Source organism: Meles meles, chromosome 13, assembly GCF_922984935.1.
Source record: "Meles meles chromosome 13, mMelMel3.1 paternal haplotype, whole genome shotgun sequence".
Classification (NCBI taxonomy): domain Eukaryota; kingdom Metazoa; phylum Chordata; class Mammalia; order Carnivora; family Mustelidae; genus Meles; species Meles meles.
This window is the reverse complement of record NC_060078.1, coordinates 70,571,140-70,590,976: the sequence shown is the minus strand read 5'-3', so window position 1 is coordinate 70,590,976 and position 19,837 is coordinate 70,571,140. Positions and strand designations below refer to the sequence as shown.

General features: G+C 46.8%; 1 protein-coding gene across 31 annotated transcripts in view; it reads right to left on the bottom strand.

The window, feature by feature from the left end:
- TCF7L2 (transcription factor 7 like 2) overlaps window positions 1–16,667 on the bottom strand; it is a 199,263-nt gene extending 182,596 nt beyond the window's left edge. For 20 of the 31 annotated variants that reach the window (XM_046027536.1, XM_046027527.1, XM_046027534.1 and 17 more), the window contains exons 1-4: window positions 15,972–16,667; window positions 15,639–15,705; window positions 15,305–15,429; window positions 3,159–3,227 (exon numbers count right to left, since the gene is read on the bottom strand). In XM_046027536.1, the coding sequence (XP_045883492.1) occupies window positions 3,159–3,227; window positions 15,305–15,429; window positions 15,639–15,705; window positions 15,972–16,160 (450 nt within the window). In that variant the 5' untranslated portion in view covers window positions 16,161–16,667. The remainder of the gene's footprint in view (window positions 1–3,158; window positions 3,228–15,304; window positions 15,430–15,638; window positions 15,706–15,971) is intronic. The other 11 variants (XM_046027535.1, XM_046027541.1, XM_046027545.1 and 8 more) reach the window with 1 other exon arrangement.
- Window positions 16,668–19,837: the final 3,170 nt, after the last annotated feature.

The following is a 19,837-nucleotide window of genomic DNA, read 5'->3' as shown; positions in this document are numbered from 1 at the left end:
GTCCATCCATCTCTCCATTAAAGACCTGTGTACTGGGCTATGCTTACATTATACTTCAATCAAACTTTTTAAAAGTCAGGAGAGCCAAATAACTCTGCCCTTTTTTTTCTTCTTTTAAGGTCTGTTAATTGTCATTCCAGTTAGATTTGTGCTAACCGCTTAGGGAGAGGAAGGCCATTTGTGTTGCTCTTGTCTTTTCAAACCTGATAGGAGTTCGGAGATTGTCAAAAGTGGGGGAGATCCCCAAACGGCAACGGATACTGTGCCCAAACTTCTCCCAAGAAGAGGACGTGGCCAAAGAATCATTCGGAGGTCATTCATATAAACGGTGAACTTGGCCGAGGCCTGAGACTGCAGGGGATGGGAAAGGAAAGGGGTATGGGTCTCATGTGATGCAAGGTGTCATACTATCCGAGTTTATTTTAGGATGTAGCTTAGGAGAGCAACAAGCTCAGCTCATATTGAAATACAGTATTTATTAGGATGAAGCAGTTTTAAGTTTCCAGGGAAAGAAAATTCTGCCCCAACAATCACATCGCATGTAAGCCTTATGCCGGAGAAGGACGTAAAGGGAAAACATCAGCTCTGTTCTACCCCAAAGCAGTACCATCCTCATCTCTACGCCCCACGCCACACTCAGGCTGCCACACGCATGGGGAATAATTCTGTGTCCGAGATTTCCCCTTTTCTCCCTTTGCTTCTTCTGGTTTCTGCCACTTATCCTTTGATGATCAAACTACATTTACAGCTAGATGCCATTTGGCTTGGCCTCCTCCCGGTCCAGCAGAGATTGGGGGAGAATGAACTCTGAGAGCAGGCCAGTGCTGGGTCTCTAATAAAATGTCTCTCTGTTTGCCCCCATGGGCATCAAGCCTTCGCAAACAGAATCGGGAGAGAACAATACTACCTGTTCATGGAGGGATAGTAATGGTTTCAGTCCTCCAAACAATGAGGTCTGTAATTTACTCCATCTTCCTCCTGAGAAAGAGCTTCACATGGCCTGCACTGTGCCAGGTGGTTTGGAGAAAGACGACCTGCTCGGTCTAACAAGGGACGCTTCAGCAGCGGGTGTAAAGACACAACAGCTGCTCTGGTCTCGGCTGGTCTCCCAGTGACATGGCCCCAGCCAGCATTTCCACACCAAGATAGGGATCACTATGCTATTCAACCTCAACAATTCCCACACCCCGGGCAACAGGATTTTCCACTAGACGTAGCAGGCCTCAGGACACTTGTCTGTGCTTCCCTCCACTCATCAAGACTTGGGGTTTGGGCTTGCTCCCCATCCAACCAGTTTCTGGAAGCAAGGCTCACTATGCCACTAATCAAAAGGAAGAAGGGTCCACGAGGAAATGCGCCGGCAGGAACAACTGCGCAGCGAGTTCGAGACATCAGGCTTGAAAACATCTGGGGTGAAGGGGTAAAAATCGAGATCGCATTTTCCCCTCAAAGACACAAAGAGATCGGCAGCATGCTGCAGATGTACACAAAATATTTTAAAAATAAGTGACTGTTGCCTTGAAGTAAGTACAAAAATATTAGGGATCCTCCAAACAAAAAAAAAATGTCTGCAGGGTCATACTGTTCACTGGGGAAGAATTCACAGTTTAGCTGGGGCGCATGGCTATGCCTTATCCAGGAAGATGCAGATTTGAAACAGCAGAACTACGAAGACACGATGTGCTCTAGTTTGGTGAGACCACACACACACACACACACACACACACACACACACACACATTATCTACCAGGGATGACTACAAGATAAAGTGCAATGGAACAACAGAAATTATTCAACCAACTGACATCAACTTCCAAGAAGAGAAGACCTACTAGAGCCAGACTCCAACATCATAGCAACAGGTTTCAAAAGCCTCTCTTCAAAGGGTTAAACCAGAACACTCAAGGAGTTTCAGTACCATGAGTTACACCATGTGTAACATCCATCCTGGCAAAGCCAGGCAAGGCAGACGGACAAAAATTATATTAGTCTGCTCTCCCTCCACTACTGCATTCTGTTGGCATCAGTTCAGCTCCGAGTCTATATTAGTCCGTGATTTGTTTAGCCTTTGGATTTAAGAGAATGGAAGTACTACGTGAGCAGGAAACAGGACACTCATCAGAAGCTGGGATCTGTCACCTCTCCCTTCCAGCACTTTTAATGACATATATCAACAGGTCCAAGAGAAATCAACATTTCAGGACGATCAGGTCAAAAGCAATATTCTTAGCACCACTTAACACGATTTGGGTCCACCGGAAACAACTCTCTGGCTGTCACAACCTCCTCTCCCTCTCCACCCCCTCCCTTGCCCATTCTTCCAGTTCACAGTTGGCCACCTCATCTCACACCCAATTGAAGATTCTTCCCTAAGCCAAAAACAAGAGCCAAGCTGGGGTGTGTGTGCCCATTACTCCTGACCAAGAAACCTAACAAAACCACCACAGGCTCCTCTTTCTTTCCATAATCTTTAAATCACTTTGGCAGCATTTCTGCGCGTTTCTTTGCATCCCACCTCCCCCACTGAATCAACCACCACCAGCACCATCATCACCATCACCACCAACATCTTCACTACCATCATCATCACCATCCTTCCCATCACCACCATCCCCATCACCACCATCATCACTACCATCATCATCACCACCATCATCATCACCACCATCATCATCACCATCCTTCCCAGCACCACCATCATCACTACCATCATCATCACCACCATCATCATCACCACCACTGTCATCACTAACAATATCACCACCACCATCACCCCCATCAACCACCATCATCACCATCAATCCCCATCACCACCATCATCACCACCATCATCACCATCACCATCATCATCATCATCACTAACATCACCACCATCATCCCCATCACCACCATCATCCCCATCACCACGATCATCACCATCACCACCATCATGACCATCATCATCATCACTAACATCATCACCATCATCCCCATCACCACCACCATCATCATCCCCATCACCAACCACCATCATCTCCACCACCACCATCATCCCCATCATCCCCATCACCACCATCATCATCATCATCATCTAGATTGGGGGAAGGGGCAGAGAATAAAAGACACAAGAGACCTACATATTGACAATTCAAGCTTCAGGATCTCTTGCATTTCCTACCTGAATTGCAATCTGGTGTTCAATCGTTTTGTACGCAGAGTAATGTGTGCTCCCGGACTGAAAATGGAGCTGTAGAAAGAAACCAAATCAAAGCGTTCTGCTTATGTCACAAACTACAAGAAAACATCTTAAGCAGTTTATGAATAGCAGACAAACCTTCCTAGACTGAACTGCAGCCTTGGCATTCAATCAAGACCTGTGTATTTTTATTTGTTGCTATGGATAAGATGATCACAATAATCTAAGGTAAAGTTTAAAAAAAAAAAAAAAGCACCTATTCAATAAGCAAAAGGGAGGGGGAGGGGGCCAGGAGTGAGAATCAATGACATGAAAAGGAAAGACGGATGCCCATTAAAACAAAAAGGACGCCAGTGTGCTGAGCAGGATGCTGCAGAAAAATTAACTGTGTGCTGCAAACAGTCATCAGAATTGCGACACGTAGGCAAGAGGAAAGGTTGTGAGAAAGGATTGTGAGCAGCCGCGACACTACAACAGGTACAAGCTCCCCACCATTCTAACCACTGGACTCTTGCTCCTAAACACAATTCTATTTTGGGGAAAACAAATGTGGCAGGCAGAATTCAGGGGTCACCAGGAGCCTTAATACATTCTCTTGCAATGACTAAGCTATCAGCCCCAGAACACCTCTATAGCCTGCACTCTAGGAATCCACACTTCCCCAAAGAGGCAGCCAGCCAGGGCCAAAGAGCCACCAAGTGTTCTAAGGACCACCCAGTCGGTGGCCCCTGGGTGAATGCTGGTCCCTGGCTCCCTCAGACTCTGCACAACGAGGTGATGTCCCTCCGTGGCCTTTCGCCCTGCAACCCTACAGACTCTTCCTCAAAGACCTGAGGCGTCCCCAAACAGGACAGAATGCTGTGCTTCCCCATCAAGTGCTTCTCTCCCCCAAAAATACTCATTGACCCTGGGATCCTAAGGATAGGCAAAACAAACACCATCTGCTGGTTTATCTTAAAAACAATACAACAATCACTAAAGGATCTCAACGGTACCTGAAAATGCATTAAAATCTGCAATATAGGAACAAATGAGGAGGAATTAGATGGCCCTGGGAAATCGCTGCCCATTCCTCTCATGGCAATGGGCATCAGTGAGATTCCAAACCACTGCTACTCCTACTGCTATTCCTGCTCCCATCCGGAACACTTCTCTGCCAGAACACTTCTCTCTTATCACGACAAAGTGTAACCTAGCTTGCAAGGGGGCTTCAGATCCGATCATTTTCTATCTTGGTCCTTGCATGAAAAATCATTCAGTCCACACAGGTTTTGAAAAAAAGAAAGAAAGAAAGAAAAAAATAAAAAACAAAGAAATTCACAGAACTTTTGAACCAACTCAAAATAAACACAACACAGAAGTGATCAAATTTAAAAAGTCTACATTTTTATTGCTCGTGGGAAAGGCTCTAAGTCCCCACTTTGACATACAGTGGGCTCTGAGATCATTTTATCTATTCCAGATAAATAGTCAAAACACTGTCTACATATGAGTCCGCCTGCCCCCAAAACATATTAATCAAGGCTGAAAGGGGGCACGATACAGATGAGGCCAAAAAATATTTTTTTTCTCTTACCTGTCAAAGCGCAGTGACTGAACCACACTCCCCAAAACAACACAAGATGCACCCCAAGCAAGTGGAGATAATGCCCCTGCAAACCCCCCCCAACACAGTCAGAAACAGTTCACCGAAGTGAATCGCAGAAAAAGAAAGAAGAAATTGCACACTTTGCCCCCCCCACCCCCCACCCCCGCCCTTTCGGTGAAAACTGCAGGTCAGGAAACAGTGATTGCGCTAATTTGTGTGACAATTCCCCATCATCTTAAAACAACTTTTGTGCAAGGGACAGGTTCCTCTGCGAGTTTGGAATTCTTGGCTGGAGAGCAGCTCTTGGGGAGGAGGGGTGGGGTTCTCCTTCTAAGTCAAGAGGCAACAGTAACAACGTGTCCCCCTTTTCAGCAGGGTTTTATTCTCCTCTTTTCCAACTGCCTGATTCAGAGCTTAATGGAAACTTGTCCAAGCTTTTCTTCCCACAAACCCTGCAGAGCCCCTAGGCAATCTGTACTCAGGGTAACCACAGGAATCTCAGATTGTCAATTAAAATTGAATGGACACCTGATAACTCAGGATATGTCGTGGAAACAAAATTTCATATAATCATAGTCTTATGAATAAATTAATGAAACTGTGGCTAATCCAAATTCAATTTTCACTTGTCCGGTTCCATTCTTAATCCTCACGTCCAATCACCACCCGGACAACACAATCCCAGAGAGAATGCTGCAATTAAAAGAGTAAAAATGCAGCTGCGAGGTCCTTAGGAATCTAGCTGGACAAAGTTAATTTAACACACACACACACACACACACACACACACACACACACACATACCATCCTAACACCCCCAAGTAATGTGACTTCCCTGCTCAGGTGTCCAGCCACACAGAATCACCTGGACCAGCTCAGAAATACACACAGCACAACCTCCAATCAGATCTTCGCTCCCAGCCAGTAATCACTGTCTCGGGACCCACCTGGAGCTAAACCTCCCCGAGCTACAGCGACAAAGACTTAGAATTTTCTTGTTTCCCCTTTGGGTTTCCATCCCCTCTTTTCCCTAAAACTAGTTTCTTAAGCACAGACTTTCTAAGGCTTTTTGCTTCTCCGTAAAACACAAAGATGCCTTGTTCGTTATAGTCTAGCTTTTTAAGACAAAGACAAAATACAAGGACCCAGAAAAACTTGGTACGCGGGACTGGAACAAGAATTTATTTCTCTCTCTGTATAAAACTCTAAGGAAGGCAAGGACAAGAGATGGCGGCCTTTTTTTTTTTTTTTTTCTGGAAGATGAGGGGAGGGAGGTGGAGAGATCCAGCACAAGCTCACCTGAGTTCAAGAACCAGGCTGCCACAGGCCCCCACCCCTGGGCCGCCCTGCCCTTGGTCACCTGCAGCAGCCCGCGTCACTTCCTTCCATCACTTCCTCCGCCAGCAAGCGTAGCTGTTACACCATGGACATGCACCATGTCCCCGTCATAGTGCCTCCCTGGGGCATCCTGGGGCGTCACCAAATGAGAACTCCAGGGCCCTTTCTAGTTAATTCCTTCCCGTGAAACTTCCAACAAAATAAACCTTCTCTTCCTGTGTGCTTGTCTACAATGGCCGAGCCCCCCCACCCACCCGAACACCCCCAGATGATCTGGCCCTCCCTTGCCCAGAGGAAGAACCACAAAGATGGGGTGATGCTTGGTGCAGGCTTGCACGATTCCCCAGCAATTAAAAAAACCAACAATTGACAATTAACTCCTTCCCATATTATTACCATATCTTGATGTCTCTTGTTTTATTTCTAATCACTACTACTGGCTCTTAATTTGATGTTTCAGATACAAGACATCAGAGATAGCCAGAGACAAGAGAAAAAGGAAAACTACTTTTGCAACCACAGAGGTCTCCCCCGCAAAGGGGACTAAATAGAAAGTAAGTTAAATGCTGTGCTGGTTTTTCCAATACTAAGTGAACTTGCAGTGCGGTAAAGACTAATTTTTTAGACCTATTCATTCCACTAAATTGGGAAGAGGTGGAGCCTATGCTTTATTTTTGGTTTTATGACTCACCTGGCTTTCTTTCTTATTTCAAGAAAAAAAATCCAGATTCATTCCCCTTTTAAAAGGTTTTGGCCTGGGGGATTTGGGGTCCACTTTTACCCTGGAGCTCCCACCAGGAGCCGCCTGACGTTTAATTCCCACGTCATTACCCTAAAAGATAGCATACGTTTGCTGCTGTTCATACATCTAAGAGTCTTTCTTAGGTCATCATCGGTCGTTGTTCAGGACCCAAACAGCACCCCTTGTCCTCTTCCATTTAATGGGAAATAAACTTCAGACCAGGACTCTGGGTTAACTGACTGCCCTTCCAAAAAGTGCCAAGGGGGCCTCTAACTTCCGCAAGGAAAGCAAAACCAGCACTGACTGGTAGGGATACCGGCTTAAACATTCCTCCCCAGATCTCGACACTGAACGTTTGTACCATCCTAAAACAACAACTTAACAAAGGCATCCCCTTTTCACTTCCTGGCATTCTCCTTCAGAAATTCTGCTGCAACAAAACGCATGCCTTTAGACACAGGAACAATCTCTCCTACTGTCTCGATGTTCCATCCAAGGTCTATTTACCCTCATTAATTTTTCTTTTCTTTTCCTCAACCTGAAACCATCAGCTATGAGTCAGAGAATGATCATTAACTTTTACAGCTTCCATACACATCCACCTACTCACATTTGGGGAAAGAAGACTTGCAACATTGCCTGAGACCAAAATCCTCCATGAAAGAAAAGGAGGGGAAAAAAATGACTTCAAGAAAGTTATAGATGTAGGTCTATGGGGGGGCGGAGGTGGGGGAGGGCTACATCCATTGTTTTTCTGCTTGGTGTTACAATCTGACGCAAAAAAAAAAGAAAGAAAGAAAAGAAAAGTTGAACTTAGTTGCGGTGATAGGCATTTCTGGGCTGATTTTTGAAGAAAAACCAGAAGATTTTCTTTAAACATCAAAACATAATTAAAGTTCTTAAACGGGGGGGGGGGGATTTGAAGTGAATCAAGTTTCCTGCTCTTGTATGAAATGCATTTCTAGCATATGAAAACACGTGGGCTAAGGTGCTGAGACATGTTCCTAACACAGCATTTTTCATTAAAAGTTGCTACATTAACACTCTTAAAATGATGCCCTATCATTACTCCACTTAGCAGTCACAGCTCTGCAACTCATAACGAATTAATTTGCATTAATGTGGGTTTCATGTGTCCTTCTCTGGGTTTGCCATTGTGACTCGGGCTTAATAAAACTGACAAGACAGTAACATCACGCCTTTTATTTCACTTTCCAGAACAAACCAACCCACCCGAAGACCTACACAAATCCTCCCAATTTTTTAAGCATTTTGCTAATATATTTAGTACATCGTAATTGGCCCAGCACGCAGGGCCCTAGTTATCTTCTCAGTAAATATTTATAGCATCATTCTTTCCCATTCATTCTGCATTTTCTGGGAGAATCTCACCGTAGCCTACATCTGCAATTCATTGACTTTACAATTTACCACATGTTGGGATGGGAGAGGTCCTAGCTCCATTTGAATCACTACACAAATATGCAAGTGATTTATCGGTTTCAAACTGAAGGCTGCAAGAGAAGGGACTCCACTTTTCCTGAACATTACTTCTTCTGGCAGACCATGAACAATTACAGTTCGTACTAATTAAGCTCTGTAAATGTGCTGTGCCCTGCTAATGCCTACCAGGCCTCAAATTTATTTTCATGATGCCAAACTTTAGCAAGCAATTTTAACTCCTTCAGAGCTGATCCCCACTAATAACAGCCCTTAGCCCTGCCCACCCCTATAAACAGAACTGTGGGGCTACTTCACGACAAAAAAAAAAAAAAGATAAAATATAACAGGCTGAATGACCAGCCCGAAATCAGATGTGCCTAAGGAAGAAAAACCTATCCTGGGAAAACTGAAGAACACGAGGGCTGATAACCCGTTCATGGATCCCACTGCCCCATCTTTGTAATGAGCTGTTAAGGGATTCATAGCTGTCCCTGAGGGCTAGTAAGTTTCTGCATTCCATTGATTAGAAAATAAAACCTTTCAGCCTCAGTCTTTAAGTTTGGGTTGGATGGAGGAAAGGATCCGGCCAGAAATGACAGAGCCGTCAGCCCCCCTCGGCACTTAGCCACGCACCTCGCCATCCCACTCCCCCTTTTCCATGTGGTCCCTTTGTAACACACACACCGGAACAGCCCACTTTTTAAAAAATAAATTAGAATCGGCAGGATGATTGGCATTCTCTCTCTCTTCGGGGTCTCCACCACACATGCCCCAGCCCCAGGCCCTCACACAAATAACTGATAGGAAACATATCTGTTGCTGGATAGAGCATTTTAGGGGAGGAATGGAGCAAAGCAATCGTTTTGAACAGCAGCCCCCCCTCCCACCGCCACAGTACTCCCACCTCTCCTAAGAAACTTCCAGTCCCCAAGTTCAATCAAGCCATTCCCCAAAGCCCAAATTTCTGTCCCATCTTCTTCTATTTTTTTCAATCTTTCCTAATCAAGCATTTATGCTGCCTCCCTGGCTACTTTTCTGTGCCCCTCCACCACCACCAAAATAACAGTGTACTTTTCCCAAATGAGTGGCCTTGCCATCCCCAATGAATTCTGGAACTTTTTTTTTTTTTTCTCATCCGTTAAATTCCTTTAATCAACTCTCCTCACCCACCTAACTTTTTTTTTTGTAAACCCTCCCGTTAACTATTGCACTATGCAACGTGTGTTTCTGCCCTTCCAGCTCAGTGGAACATCATATAAATTAAAGAGAAGTTTCTCGTATCGGGTTTCTTTAAGTATTCTGGGAAATATGCACAATATAGGCAACACGGTCCAAAAAGAAAAAAAAAAAAAAAAAGAAGAAGAAGAAGAAAGAAAGGGAAAGAAAGAAAAGGAAAGGGGAAAAAAAAAAGAAGAAAAAGGAGAAGCCAGAAGACAAGGAGAAAGATGCAAACAGCTAGAGCAACTTTGCTTTTGAAAAAGGCATTTGTGCAAAGCCCCCACTGAATTTCCATCCTGAAAGTGCTCTTTATAAATGTGTATAACAATAGCCTAGAGGAGAAGTACAAGTCAGCTGCCAAAGGAGAGGGTGTCTGTCTCAGTAAGCTCGGATTGTAGAGGTGGGGGTCACGGAAGGGGGGAGGGCGGCTTTTGAGAGGGGCTCCCCCACCACACGCCAACCCCCATCTCAGTGCTTATAATTAGTGAGAGAAATTTGAGCTACTGCCAATGTCTGCGGACCTTGAATATTATAAGGCCAACGTGGCGTCAAATATCTTAACATTCATAAGTGTTATGGGCGGTAAATAAAGCCTGTGGATTTATGACCCGGTGGCGCTTGCCAGCAAAGGACTAGGGCACATTTCTTTCAGCAGACCTGTCGAGGTGCAAGTTTGCCTTTGGTTGTAAAATTAACCATTTCCTTCACAAATGTGCTCAATTATAAGTCAGAGTTGAAGATTTACTTACACAGTTGCCAATATTCACTCCAGAAGAACCTCAGATGCCCACGCTCCACACCCCTTCAAAAAGAAAAGCCTCCAAGAATCTGATTCACCCCTCCTTTCAAAACTTCTGAAATGTGTCACCTCAGAACAGTTATAAATGTGGTTAAAGATACTATCTAAGTCCACTTACCAAGACTAAAAAGCTTACACCTACTTCCTTGGAAAGTGCTTACTTATTTGGCAACGCCATGGTTTAAAAAAAAACAAGAAACAAAAAAACAAAACAGAAAAGGAGTAAATCACCCCTTGCCTGCAGCCTCTTCCCTTCCCCCAATATAATGTCATCTTCCTGTGCAGAAGAGAGCCTCTGCTAAATCCAGGTTGTCTCGTGCTTAACTGCCAATAAACCAACTTCCACTAACTTCCAGACAGCTGGGGAAAAGGTCCTCGGAGTTTTAGTCATGGTCCAGAAACACGCGTCCACACAAAAATTTGCAGCTGTCCTTTCTCTACAGTGCCTTTTTAATGTGATTTGGGGGCCCCTGTTGGGAAACATCTGACAAAATGTAAAATCCTCTTAGGTACCTTCTCGTTTGCCCACTGTGCGTGTGTAAGAGAAGTTGCACCCGGGCTTCTCAACCAAGAAAAATCTGGGCACTTTCTGCAGGCACACAGGCACCTCGTGGGATGTGAGGAGGCATTCAAAACCTGCAAAGGCTTCTACTGTAATCTTTGAAGGCACAGCCTCTGGTGCAACTATTAAAATGCTAGTTTTCTAAAGCAAATATTTTTTTAATGGCGCGCAGGACTGCAGTTATCCTGGGCTGCTAACAGAAAAGCATTCTGGATCTGCCAGCCCCCGGAAACCTTCCCTGTAACTTTTTCACAGCTTGCTAAGAAACAGAAAGCTGACCAGCTTCCAGCAGTGACTCTAAATGAAATCCGTATCAGTAAAATTAAAATCAAGGTGGAAAACTCCTAGCCAGAACCGGGATTGTTTGCCTCCAAATCTTTTCTCAATCAGATAGGGGGCATCAGTAAGAGCTACTTCCCTTAAGCAGTCCAAAGTTTCCAAAAACACTGCTTCCAAATAAGCACTTCGGGCCCCCAGCTGCCTAATAGCTTGTGTGGGGGGTTCAGAAAGCTTTAATTTCGACAAACTGCAAAGCGCTGGCATATTAAATTTATAATCATTAAAATATGACTTATTGGGTGCATGTTGAGCCCATAATCCATACTGCAGACATTAAACCCCAACCTATAAAGATTAGCATAGAATTAATACTGTTGCGTTGAGATTGGAATCTAAACATGTTGGCCATAAATATTTCTGAAGGAGATGAAAAACAATTAGCATAAATACCAAAGAAGGGCAAGAACACCTGTTCTTTTTCAGGGCGATAAGCATTTTATTGTTCTCTATTTAAAATGTAATGACCTGTGTAATTACAGTAATATTACATTGTTATGTAGGGGCTTGGAATGTCACACTTTGAAAAGTGTTGTCAAAACAATCAGGGGTGAAGCTGGGGGGTGAGAGGACAACCAGGGAAGGACCACCATTAACCCTTCACACTCTCGAGGTCTAAATCTTTTGTAATAGAAAGGATTATGTTGTTTGAGTGAGAGGAAAAAACATCCATTTTTCACAAGCCAGAAAGAGAAGATGTTTGCCCGCTTAATAAAAACCCCAATGAATAGGCCCCTCTTGGTTCCTTTTAAATGCTGAATTCCAAGTTCAAAAGTGAATTCAAGATGCTGCTTATTTATTTGTTCAACCTAGTAGCCAACAGCTCAGTTAAAAAAAAACCACTAACTTTGGGCTATAAGAAGATGCGAGAGCTCTGATAATCAAGTCTTAAAAAGAAATCTCAGACCTAAATAGAATCCCGACCACCCTGTTCCAACTTCCCGTTGGGCAAGGGGGAAAAAGAAACGTGAAACTTACTTTTTCCTATCACCTTCAATATGGTAACAACACTCTTATCTTTAATATACAAATGTTACCACAGTTCTAATATTTGCTCTTTTATCACTTACCATCTACTTAACCAGACCTCTCTCCTTAATGCAGTTTTGTATTCGAGTCTGTCTTTTTAAAAGCCCTTCCTATTACTGTATCAAAGACTAAATTAATGTTATGCAGAAGGCTTTGTCGTTTTAAAATAAAATTATTACTATCGAGCTTTATGGCGTCTTCGGCAATTAAAGCATTATTCTTGAGATAATGTTTTATTCATCATAGCTGATTTACCGATACTCCTTAATTCTTTACATTCTTAAACAGAAAAGCAGAAATCAGGGATCCAAAGAGTTTGCTTTTTTTAAAGGACGCAGCTGCTTACAGGTACACTAACAAGGAACAGAAACAGCAGCAAAAACACCACCACCAAGGAGGGTCGGGAAAAGGAAGCATCCAGCTAGCTGGTCTTTACACCTTGCCCTCGAAAACCCACTCTACGAAGCACTAAGAATTTCAGGGGAGCATGAAAAGACCCCTATCTTGCCTACAGATGCCCTCCGCAGTGGTTATCAAATCTGAAATTGCAAGCTGGCCCTCCGATCGAAGACGTCAGAAGTGACACGCAACAGCCTCCCGTCCCCATTTCTACTGCTCTGCTTACTGGCCTAAATAAATAACTTTAATTTTGGAGCAGAGGCTCTAACCCAGGTAACCGAGAGGAAGGAGGAAGGGGCAGCACACACAAAGATGTCTGTTGGTGTTTGACATGCAAATCTCAGAACTGCCTACGGAGTTCAGAAATGTCCTCTCATACTCCATCTGATGTCAGAGCACAAGGCCACCCGCTATGTCCACAATTAAAATAGTTGGAGCGGTCTATTCCTATAATGCCCACAAAGGGGACCGAAGGGTTGGGAGCCTTCCTTTTCGCACCGGGAAATCATTTACTTGCCTTTAACCATTTCCCTGTTTCCTAATTACAGCACAACACAACTGTTCAAGTTGTTAGGCAGCCGTGGGGCAAGATCGCCAGCGGTCAGACTGGGAGTTTGAAAAGAGTCAAGAAGGCCAAGAAGCCCGCCATCAAAACTCAATATTCAGATGGCCTTTTGGAGGGCTAAGTGGATTTTTAAATAATACCAGAGAGAAATCCATCGAGGGGCGAGGGGAGGAGAGTAAGAAATTCTCAGGGTTACTTTGGAATGTGGCTTGGTCGGGTTGGTCACTACACAAACGCTCTCTGATTCTGAGCCGAATGCTCCCGGTTTCAGATGCCCACGAGCTCCCAAGAAAAATACAACGTAACCGGTCTGTGCTTCCCTACAGCTGCAACCTCACAGCCCGGCCCCCGCAGCCTGGCTGAGCTGGCCCCGAAGGAGGAGGTCGGGCTGAAACGCTCTACCAGCTTCCCAAGCATGCAGAAGCCTGGGTACAGGGAGCGAGGGAGGGGGGATAATTATTTCTCTTTCCTAGCCATAAAAAATGACCGGTCTGGCATGCACTTGCCCTTTTTGCCAGGGCCCAAAAAACAAGTAAAACCTGATAGTTAATATTTTAATGCTTAGAAACACTTGTAGATCAGATCGCCTCCCGACCGGCCAGCCCATGGCCATTAAAACCGAATCCACGGCTGCTGAACACTAGGTACATTATTTCAAATTGCTATCTCGAGTTACCGAAAAAGAAAAATCAAAAGTAGTGTGTGTAAATAAGGAGTAAGGGGACCCAACCAGAAAAGGTGCAAAATGACAATCCCGGGAAACCCGGCACAAACGTCCAAAGGCTGTCTCTACAGATTGGCGATCCAGGCTTTTTACCAGAAGGTGGGATTGGGGGAGGGGGGTGGAGGGAGGGGTTCAGGACGAGGGCAGGGGGCAGAGGCCGGCCGGAGAAGGGGATGAGCCTTATTAATACAAATGTCAGGGGTGGGCGCGGAACGCACGCTGCGGGAAGCACCCACGAAGCCGGCACCCGGTGCCGCCCTGGGGCCCCCGAAGTTGGGTGGCCGGCAAGAAGCAGCCCACTCCCTTGAAGCGCCCTTGGCCTCCCTCACCTTCTACACACCCTTGGGCCGGCAAACCCTGGTCTCTGATCCCCCCACCCAGGGCCCACTGAGGGCCTTCTCGGAAGTTGGCGAACGCAGACCGGGCTATGAGCCCCGAGGCACCAAAATTCCCTAGAAATACATCGAATCCGCTCAGAAGAGGCCATCCCGGCTGTACACAAACCAAGAACCCGGTCACAGGGGCCTGCCGACTCCGCGCGGCCCGGGAGAGCCCGCAGCCAGCGCGCCCCGCAGCCGAGCCCGCCTCCGCGCCCAGGGCGCTCGCGGCCCTGCGGGTTTGCCAAAGAAAAGCCAGCCCAGAGCCCCCAGGTTTACGGTGGGACCAGTCTGGGAAGCGTGACCTTCCAGAGGAAAGGGGGAGGGGGGCTGAGAGCCAGCGATCGCCACTAGAAAGCTAAATAAATAACCAGCCGAAAGAGAAAGCCGAGACGCTTCTCCAGGGCCCCGGTCTCCGCGCGCTCGCTACTTCTCCAGTCCAACGCCTGCAGGAAAATCCACTCTCTACCCCGCGCGTCGGACGCAGCCCAGGCACTCGGGCCCCGGCAGCGGCAGCCAAGGGGTTAACCGGGGAAAACCCAAGACGCCACAGAAGAGGGAAGGAAGAGAGAGGGAGAGAGAGCGAGCGAAAAGAAAGAGCCACACAGTCCTCTTCCCAGGGTGAAACAAACAACACCACCACAGGGGGAGGGGGGAATCAGCGCAAAAAAAAAAAAAAAAAAAAGTTCTTCTCTTTCCCCCCAACCCAACAAAGCCCTGCTTGGAAAGAAAGGTCTTCCCAACATCACGAGGCAGCAAACTGAAAGCAAGAACATGGCGAAGTGCAAACAAATCCAGTCCACAAAAGGCAGAAAAGTTTGGAGAGTTTCGGGCTGCCTGGGCCGCAAGCGGGGGAGGGGAGGCGGGGAGGGGAGGAGGCGGGGAGGGAGGGAGGGAGCGAGGGAGGGGAGGGGAGAGGAGGGGAGGGGAGGGAGGGGGCAGGGCAGGGGCCGCATGCGGGGCCGGGCGGGCGGGCAGCGGGCGGGGGCCGGGCGAGGAGGCACTTACGGTTCGGGCGGTGGGCGAGAGCGATCCGTTGGGGAGGTAGGGGCTCGTCAGGTCGGGGATCATGATGAAGGGGTAGCCGGGATACGGTGGCCCCTTAAAGAGCCCTCCATCTTGCCTCTTGGCCGCTAACATGGCGGGGCGGCGAGGGGACGGCGGCGACCGCGCCGAGCGGGAGAGAGCGAGGAGAAACTTTTTAGAAAGTGCCCCAAGTAGCCGGGCGCCCCGGCAGGGCCGGCGCGCGGCCGGGCCGAGCGGGGCGCGGGGCCGGGGCGCGCGGGGCGGCGGGCCCGGGGGGCGGCTCCGGGCGGTTGCGGGGCGCGCGGGGCGTACTCACCTTCTTCCAAACTTTCCCGGGATTTATCTCGAAAACTTTCGGAGCGAGGCGGAGGCCGTCTTTCCGCCTTCCCGGAGGGGTGGAGGTGGGGAGGGCGAGGGGCAAACGCCACGCAGAGGGGGTAGAAGGGGGAGAAAAGGGATCAGCGGGGTGGAGGGGTTTTGGGGGGGGAGAGAAAACAGGGTTACAAGTTTCTGCAATGGTGGCACCGCGCGCACACGCCGCCCGCCCGGCCCCGCGGCGCCCCCGGCCCAGATTCCTCCCCTCTCGGCACCGTCTGCCAAGCCGAGGAAATAGACTCAAGACCCCACCAGCCCGAGGGGCTTTTCCTACCTCGGAATCGGAGGAGCTGTTTTGATTTGTTTCTGATTCATTGACTAGAGACGATTTGACATCAGCTAAATCCCTCTCTGCCGAGGAGTTTTCGGAGCTCTTCTCCTCCTGCTCGCCCTCGTCTTTGAAGGAAATCAGTTCGTCGTTGGCGCCTAGGTCATCTCCTCCACCGCCGTTCAGCTGCGGCATTTTTTTCACCCACCAGCAGCAATTTTGGAAGAAAAATGAAGGAGGAAGAAAAGCCAAAAAAAAAAAAAAAAAAAAACCCCAAAAAGTTTTGCCCCCCCCAAAAAATGTTACAAGAAAAAGACGAGTCCAAGGTGAACTTTTTTTTCTGCTTTGGGGTCTTTTTCTCCTGGGGAGGGGAAAGAGGGAGAAGGGGAGGGGAAAGGGGGGGAGATCTTCTGCACGCGTGAGTTTGGGTTTCTTTTTTCTCTCGTTCCCAAGGATCCGATCAATGTGCAAAAAAATAATAAATAAAAAAGGGGGGTAAAAAAAAACACACCAACAACAACAAGAAGTCAGATATAAAGAGCAAAGGGGGGGGAAGCCGAAGATACAGGAGGAGCTCGTGCCGCTCGGATTTGAGTGAGTTGAAGTTAGACTGAGAGCTTTTCAGTTCAAAGGCGGCGCTGATTGACAGATAGAAAAAGGGGGATCGAAATCCGGAGGAACGGAGTAGTCTGGGAGCGGAGATTATTGACAGGGCGAGAGGAACACACTCGCTTAATGAGATGCCGAGGGGCGGGGCCGGCCCGGTGACGTGTGCATAAATAAACAGCCGGGGTGGGCGGGGCGGGGGCGGCTAACAATGATCCTTTCGGGCTCCGGGAGAGGGAGGAGGGAGAGGAGGAGGAGGAGGAGAGGGGCGGGGGAGGAGGGGGGAGAGAGTCGGAGGGAGGAGTGTGCAGGGGGAAAGGCCTGCGCTGAGTGGGTGCGAGCCCGCGAGTCTGGGCGAGGGTACAGGACTCGCTCCGGGAGGGGGGCGGCTTCGGAAGGACAATGCAGAGTGGGAGAGGAGGGGAAGGGGGTGGCGACCGAGTCAGGAATCCGAGCGGAGGAAGGCGGAAGGAAAGCCCACTTGGGGGGCGGGGATGGGGAGAGGCCCAGAAAAAGTGCACTTTGGAAATATTAGAAATAAGTCTTAAGGAAGGGGAAAAGGAGGAGAGTACTGTGGAGAAGGGGTTGGGGGGTTGGGTGTCGCTTAGTGGCTAATCCAGCAGGGAAATCAGCCACCCTTGGGCGGGGATCTAACAGAAGTGGTCAAAAAGATCAACCCTCCACTTTCAGAGAGCTTGGGGAAGTGGGGAGCTGGGCAAAGTTCCTGGTCATCTGCAGTGAAAGAAACTATGAGCCCACGAGGTCTTCCCTCCCCCTTTTTGTTTATTAATAGTGAGTCATTTCATTAAATCTTACGTCTCACTAGAATAAATATACCAAGATGACTTTTTGTCCAAAAAACAATCAAATACTGAAGTGTTAGTCAGGGGCATTAAAAATATCCTTAAGGAAAAATACGTGGTTCTTTTCAATGTAAAGTGTTGTTCCTTCCCCCCCTCCTTTGGTAACTGACGTTGGAGGTGGTAAGAAATGAGCTGGGATTCAAAGTCCTTTCTGCCTTTGGAGGTGAAAAGTTTGGGCGTTAACACCGCCAGGGAAAATAAAACTGAAAGTTCACCAACCCCTGGGATCAGTGGTGCTGGAGTCTTTCTCCAAGGGGGTGTGAAATGAAATCCCCAAAAGACCGGCCAAATAATCAAGATGTAGATGGCTCTGGCAGGAAATTGCTAACCACTGCTGATGCTGAAAAAGCTCTGGGAGGAGGTGGAAAACTTGGGGTTTGAGGCAGGTATTGTTGTTTTTAGGCACTCGCCTGGGGAGCAGATTTGCTACAAAATGGGGAACAGAATTATGTTAAAGAGGAAAAGGTCTGACTCTCCCAAAACATAGTCTTCCTGGATGTTGGAGCAGGAGCACTCATTTTCTTGCAAATACCCGATGAGAAGTGGACCGGAAACTACAACATGAAAGGGGGGGGGGCAAAAAAAATCAATAGGAATTAGCAAATTATCTGTTAGGAACAGTGTTGGTCTGCAGTCCATGATATACTAAATTATCCCACCAATTCCTAAAAAAAACTCACATCCATTCCAACTGGCCCATCAGCACCTAAGGTTTCTAAAAGAAAGCAAATTTGCCATGTAATATTTAGAGAGTTTGGGTTTCAGCAAAACTGTTTTATAGGCTAAGGTCTCAGAAAGAAGTCTACTAAAAATAATGATACCAAGATTGACAAGGCCAGTGAATTCCTCTGCACTGGGAAAAATTCACAACCACATTAGCACACTAAAGAGTAAAGATGCAGGCAAAATAAAATGGGGGTGGGGGGGCCAACGGAGGAGAATCACTGTAACTCCCAACTTTAATATTAATCAGAAAATCAGAAGTAGAGTGAGAAGGAGCCAGAAAAGAAGTAAAACAAATGTGTACATTTAATCAGACAGGATTGCATAGGATACAAAGCACAGGGCTAATTAGTCTCAGCAGGTAGGACTAACCTTCAGACTTCATAAATAAATAAGGCGGGCACAGTTTCTAAGAGGGAGAGTGGAGACAGAAAGGGGATTATTTCAAGACACCAAGTAAAAACATGAAGAATGAAATGCTTCACTGTTAAATCCATGTACAAATGGATTTAACAGTTTCCTTTTCGTAGGTCTTTTCACTTGGTTGCCTTTAGATTTACACATTTAGCGAATGACCATAGCTTTTCACACTTGCTAATTGTCACCTGCATACCTAGTGTGCCCGAGTCTGTCTGTGTACAGCATAGACTTTCCTAAAGCCTGTTTTAAGGGCTTATTTACTTAAACTGGAACACATTCATAGTAACTCAATTTTATGGCAATTTCTTTGTCCTGTGCGGTTTTATTTTTTTAATCTAACCCTGATCTGAATTAAGTTGGATAATGAGGTCTTCTATGTCCTCTATAGGACTACCTGGATAAGAAAAGCTCATAAATACACTGAATGGAAATTTTAAAGCATGTGCTTATTGTTTTTAATGTCCTGGCCTGCATTTTTAGCATATGTAAATACTAACGGCTTTCTTCCAATGATTAGTAACCTTATCCACTTTGGCATACCCTCATATTTCTCATTCAAAGGAAACTCTTGAATCTTTCCTCCTTTAAATCTCTGATTTAATTAAGCAATTAAAAGTTATTCCGTGATAGCACATGTACCACATTTAATTTCATTGCTTCGTGCCATAAAAAGGCTTGGGGAGACCCGTGAGATCTCAGAGGCTCAGTAACCCCCAAGTATCCGGAAGGGCTTCAGGTGATGCCTGGGTGGGAGGTGGGGGAGGAAGAGGGTGTGGAATTGCAATTGGCAAAAAGCAGGGGAATATAATACATTTCTTTAAAAGTCAGGTTGGCTCGCAATGTGGACATGTATTTTATAGATTCGGTGTGGAGTTTTAAACAACAGTTGACTCGTGTCCAGGTGTGGAGGCAACTTCTCTCTCTAGATGACTCCTGGTTTACAAGACCATGAGTTCCGCCCCAGTAGTAGGGGGTTCGAAGAACACAGGGAGGAAACCAGGCCAGTTCTGACTTTGGCCTGAGCCAAGGGGTTTTGCAGATTGGGAGGGGGGCAGGGTGGTGGAGAAGCTATGACCTCTTTCTTCGGTGCCCATTCCTGGGGCCAGCCGAGATCCCAAACTCTAAGGAGACTGTGCCTCAGTCTCTCTTTCTTCCTGCTTCTCCTCCTCATCCATGCCCTTCTGCTTTCTTCACTCCTCTGTTTTCTCCTCCCCGTCAGCTGTCCGTTCAATCCCTGTGGACATGTGTTGATATGAGTCA